Here is a 5,271-nt window from a genome sequence, read left to right on the forward strand (position 1 = left end):
CACCTTAGTTGCAACAATCATGTAAGGGAATTCCACAAACTCCACACCTAGGCACTATGAGTCACCCCAAAAAAAACCAGATACTAAGCATAGCCAAAAAGGTGAAGGTTGAGCTTAAACCCTTTTAGCGAGGCCCATCAGAACACCACTAGAAACACTCGACGCAACTGACTAGACCTTTATTATGACACTAATTCTCAACAAAATTCAAATGAATAATCTAAGACTCCTTAGAGAGGGAATACCCACATACATCTTTACAATTGCAAATGAAAACCACTCAAAGAAATCATAAATCCTTACCGAGTTCCTAATCAGAGGTCTACAATCCAATTCCAACGAGTAATCCACCATGTGAAGACCCCACAACACTAGTAACTCCTCATACTTTCAAGAAATTATTTGGTTGGAACTCCTTATGCGAGGGTCACATATTTGCTTGCCCTTGACCACCTTACTAAATTCTTCAACATGGGAACCTTCTACGAAGAAGTGCCATGCTTTCACATTAGATTTCCATACCTTTTTCAACTGTTACAAATTTCCATTTTGCATAGACATAAAATGGCCAATGCTCACCACTCCATGCCCCATACCAAAATGCAAACAAGAATCATCATCATGACAAGAACTAACAGATAAATAGCTCATGTACTCTCCCAAGGATTGTACACTCCACATTGGCGTGCATGGCAGCATAATGCCATGCCTCCTCTTTAGCATTTAACAAGACTAGTGAAATAGTGGGCCCCCACTGATCCCAATGTTCTCCCAACCCCATCAAGAATATATTTAGAGAATTTAAAATAACATAATAAAATTAAAACTTTATACAATAATCACTTTTTTAGCATTGCATATTTTAACTAAAAATTGTAATTTATTATTAATTTTATATTAACAAAAAGTTATTTAATAATTATAAATTTTAATATATACTTATTGATTTTTAAGAAAATAATTAAAAATATTATATATATATATATATATATATATATATATATATATATATAAAGGATGGAAATGATCTGCCATATATGTGAGAATACGAACATTGAGGATGAAAACCACTTCCTTTTAGAGTGCTCCGCATACAACCACATTAGATCTCCATTTCACAATCTTTGTTACGATAGTGACCTTCCTAGCCTTTTGCAATGTCAAAACTATAGTAAGCTAGGGAGGCTTCTCTCCAAGCTTTTTGAGCATAGGAATAAAATCTTATATCAAAATAAATAATTTGTTTCTTTAGGTCCGATAGACCAAGTTTGGTCTCAGTGGACATTAACCACCACCACCATTAAAAGTATTATATATATATATATATATATATATATAATACTTTTAATAAAATTAAATATATTTATTTTATTTTTCAATTTAAAAATAAATAAATAAATGCATGATAACAAACAATCTAAATTTATATTACTACACATCTAAATATTTCCTGTTATTCATTTTTTTTATTAATTCTGAAATAATACAAATCCATAAGGTAAATAACTTTACACAGCTACTTCAACTATTGGATCAAACGAAGCGGATTGACGACTGGGATTGATCGAGCAGGTTGGTGGTCTAGATGGCGGGAAGTGTTAATGCGCTCTTTTCTTGGCGGGCGGGAAGTGTTAATGCGCTCTTTTCTTGGCGGGATGAAAATGGTTCGAGGCGGGATTTTTAATGTTATGGTGGGTCTTACGAATATGATATCCGGTTATACCTTGGCTTAGGTTCCATTGCCGACTTCAACTTTATTTTGGCTTATACCAATTTAGAAGTTGGGTTTATAGGGGTTGAAGCTTCTCCCTCCTCTGTTTGGTTTTTGGGTCTCTTCCTTAGTCCATAACTCCTTGTGGATTGATGTAAATTTTGTATTTTATTAATGAAAAAGAAGGTCCGACTCTTGCATTAGCAAAAAAAACTTTACACGACTATAAATCCATGGGCAAATATATGAATTCTTTAATAAACTACATTAAGTTACACTAGATTTAAAATAAATAAAATATAAATATAAAAAAAAAATTAAAAATTAATTTATTAAAAGTAAATAATAACAGGGTATTTTAATGGTTTTAAGTTTTTCATTATTTTTGAAATTTAGTTGGAAATTTAAAATTATAGATTTTAATGGTTAAAATTCAATTTTTAAAATAGTTGTTATATTTTTTTTTTTAATTCATTAAAATTATAATTATGGTGATTGAGATTTTTTTTAAAGTTTATTTTCACCATAAAAAATTAAATATTAAAGAATACTAATTAATTCTTTTATCTTAGTAAATTATATAATTTTTAAAAGACATTAATCATTGTAATTATCATTTAAATATTATAATATTTTTAATTTAAAAATTATAAATAATGTAAAATTATAATTTAAATAATGTAAAATTATAATTTCAGTAACCACAATTTATTATTATATTTTAAATAATAATTCAAAAGAAAAACAATTAGAATATCCTTTTATTTGAGTTTAGAAAGTCATCCATTTAAACATAAATATTGGTTTGCACAGACGTCAATACGTCTTTTATGGTTGTCAATGTTGACATAAATTTGTTTACGGTGTTGATGGACACCTATATTTTATCCATAAACAATAACTGGATTTATTTGCCTTCGGCGGCTGATGGCAGCAATTTACAAAATTACGGTACAAACGATTCCATTATTATGGAATGTAAGATGTCTCCATCCAACAGCATGGAATTACAGAAGCTCTGAAACGCCTTCTTTCAGAAATACTTGAGAGATGATTGCGTAAGACTTCTGAGTCAGATGAATGGAATCGAAGAATACATATTTTGAGGCATCAATACATGTAAACGGTGTGGCCTCGTTGCACAGATACCCGAATTCGATGGTGCCAGTGCCACAGCAAGCTTTTCCGGTCACTTCAAACCCTGCAAAAATTAACACATTCAAATTAAATGAGAAAACTGATTTCATGTTTTGTTTTGATGTACCTTAATCCTTATAGAATTTTTAAATTTCAAATAATTAACTTATGTATTTATTTAATAAATAAAAAATAATTATATGTTATATATTTTTCACTTTTAATTAGAATTTATCAATTTTTATTATTATTATTATCCAATTTTAATATCATGCAGTAATTTGATTGAAATTTACAAAAGCATACATACTTATTTGATGGTTAAAGTTACTAAAACATATATATTATACCTTTTTAATTTTAAACCTATTACAAAGATTTTAAAACTATAACCTTTTAAAATTAAACACATACCTTTATTCACTAAACCCACTCAAACTATATATATATTTTAATTTTGATAATTGAATAAAACACTTTTACATTTGAAGTATTTATACACCAAAACCATTACTATCAATTATTTTACCCTTTCCTCTTATTACATCAGATCGAGAGTTAAAAATAAATCTATATTAACATCGAGCATGTTCTTACACCAACCATGTTATAAGAAAATTGCAACATAAGGGAAGAATATAGCTTCACTATACCTACCATATTTAGCTGGATCTTTTATAGCGTCTAAAACAATGTCGTAATATTTGAGAGAAACAATTTTCAGTCCAGGAAGCTTAGCTTTCGATCCATCAATGGCCGATATGAGTTTTTCATTAAATTCAGCTGCGGCCTCGTTCACTTTCTCTGCGCACTCTCCTCCTACTTTGATATGCAGAGTTTTTTCAAAGGGTAGACAACCTAAAGGAGGTAGGTTTATTATCCCAATCCTACGCACATCCAAACTGTACAGATCCTGCAACAATAATTGAGATACAAATATATTAAATATTTGTTGACAATTTCTTAGGTTACATAAAGTTGAGTGAGAATATTCAAACCTCAATATATCCAGATAATGTGCGCAATAGAAAATCTACGTATTGGGAAACTGTAAAGTGCGATGGGCGAATTGGTTCCAGAAAATAATTTGCAATGAAGTCATTAGTGCCAATGCTGATAAACGCCACTGCTGTATTCAACAACATGGCAGCCTTCTCTATACCTCCCACCAGCGTGGCCACCCGAGTTCGATATTCCTTGAAATATTCGATTTCTTTCCACATTGGAATCACAGACTGCACAATTCAGATCGGCCAGTAATAATTAGACAGTTTCGACATCTACTATCTCGTCTACTAACATGATAGCAGATCTAATAATATGATGAATACAGAATGATCTATTTAACGATTGATCTATAAAATTGGTTTGGAGGTTGAGAAAATTTGTTCATATTAATAAATCATATTCGATAATTCCAAACAAATATTTAATTAATATTTTTATATGATGGATCTGGAAAATAATTTACATGTAAATACAGAAATCTTTACACATACAAAAACATAGACATTCCACACTCAAATATTAATGCAAATAATTTCATGATATAGAGGATAGGTAGTCATTATTTACTAAAGTGGCAGCGGTGAGATTGTCTAATCCGGTCCCCGATGAGGAGAAACTGACGCCTGTGATCAATTCATGTTCTTGAAGGTTCGGATCAAGATATGCAGGCAGCAGCTCTTTGATGCCAAGCCCTGCAACTATATATTCATTTGAACACCAAAACAACGTATAATTTAGATATCTGTAACAATAAAAAAGAAAATTAGTCGTCTGCCCCATTACTCATTACTAACTAACTAACATTGTGCTTACCCAAATAGTCTGGAAGAATTTTTCCATCGGAGAATCTCCCAGTGGGATTGCCTCCCACGAAATTTCTTCCATAGGGATGGAAATTACTCTTGATTAGCGTGGGAACGTGGTTGTTGTTTCCAGGATCTCCATAAGAGTCTCCGAAAAACAATACTGCTCCAACATTCTGTGCCTCAGCGTTAACAGTTTTCCCAGTTGTGAAGACCGCTAACAAGAAAGCCTGAAACGCGAATGCCCACAGCGATAATTGAATTGCAGACATGGCGAAACCGTTCAAGCAAATAATTTAACGCAGTCACATGCATAACTCTCTCTGGCATGGAATCCCTTACGGCAGGGCTCAGCTATATCATGTGTGCCGGGTCAAAACATCCGATGTGAGGCACCATGCAATGGATGCGTGGTCCTCCTGAATTCAATGTTAAAGATCACATTCGCCATCACAAATTGAAGCTTACAACAACATAATATTACTTTGTCAGACATTTCGCAATCTCGATTAATATCCCTGTCACTTATACCTAATTTCTAGAACATGGCCAGAATTGCACGCACATACATTTTGATTTTCTGAAATGTTGGAGCCGTCTTGAATGTTTTGC

General features: G+C 31.9%; 1 protein-coding gene across 2 annotated transcripts; it reads right to left on the reverse strand.

Annotated features, from left to right (window-relative positions):
• Positions 1-2,557: 2,557 nt before the first annotated feature.
• LOC149162183 (GDSL esterase/lipase At2g04570-like) lies at positions 2,558-5,044 on the reverse strand. Of its 2 annotated transcripts, none has more exons than XM_089435638.1 (5): positions 4,670-5,044; positions 4,424-4,554; positions 3,847-4,083; positions 3,506-3,761; positions 2,558-2,903 (listed from the first exon to the last, which is right to left on the reverse strand). In XM_089435638.1, exons 1-5 carry the CDS (start codon positions 4,929-4,931, stop codon positions 2,719-2,721), a joined length of 1,071 nt encoding a protein of 356 aa, XP_089291764.1. In that variant the 5' UTR covers positions 4,932-5,044; the 3' UTR covers positions 2,558-2,718. The 2 variants fall into 2 exon arrangements, with proteins under 2 accessions (XP_089291764.1, XP_089291763.1); XM_089435637.1 differs by having other exon boundaries at positions 2,564-2,912; positions 4,670-4,993.
• Positions 5,045-5,271: the final 227 nt, after the last annotated feature.

Source organism: Pinus tabuliformis, chromosome 5_2 (assembly GCF_031772625.1).
Source record: "Pinus tabuliformis cultivar Carrire ecotype Pingquan chromosome 5_2, CPIR1, whole genome shotgun sequence".
NCBI lineage: Eukaryota > Viridiplantae > Streptophyta > Pinopsida > Pinales > Pinaceae > Pinus > Pinus tabuliformis.

Bases quoted from the DNA above. Each gene is read 5' to 3' on its own strand.
- LOC149162183 (XM_089435637.1), bottom strand. From the start codon at position 4,931: ATGTCTGCAATTCAATTATCGCTGTGGGCATTCGCGTTTCAGGCTTTC. The intron at 3,762-3,846 runs GTTTGAATATTC...TTATTGTTGCAG, and splicing joins CATTATCTGGATATATTGAG to GATCTGTACAGTTTGGATGT. The intron at 2,913-3,505 runs GTAGGTATAGTG...TAATTTTTGCAG, and splicing joins AAAAGATCCAGCTAAATATG to GGTTTGAAGTGACCGGAAAA.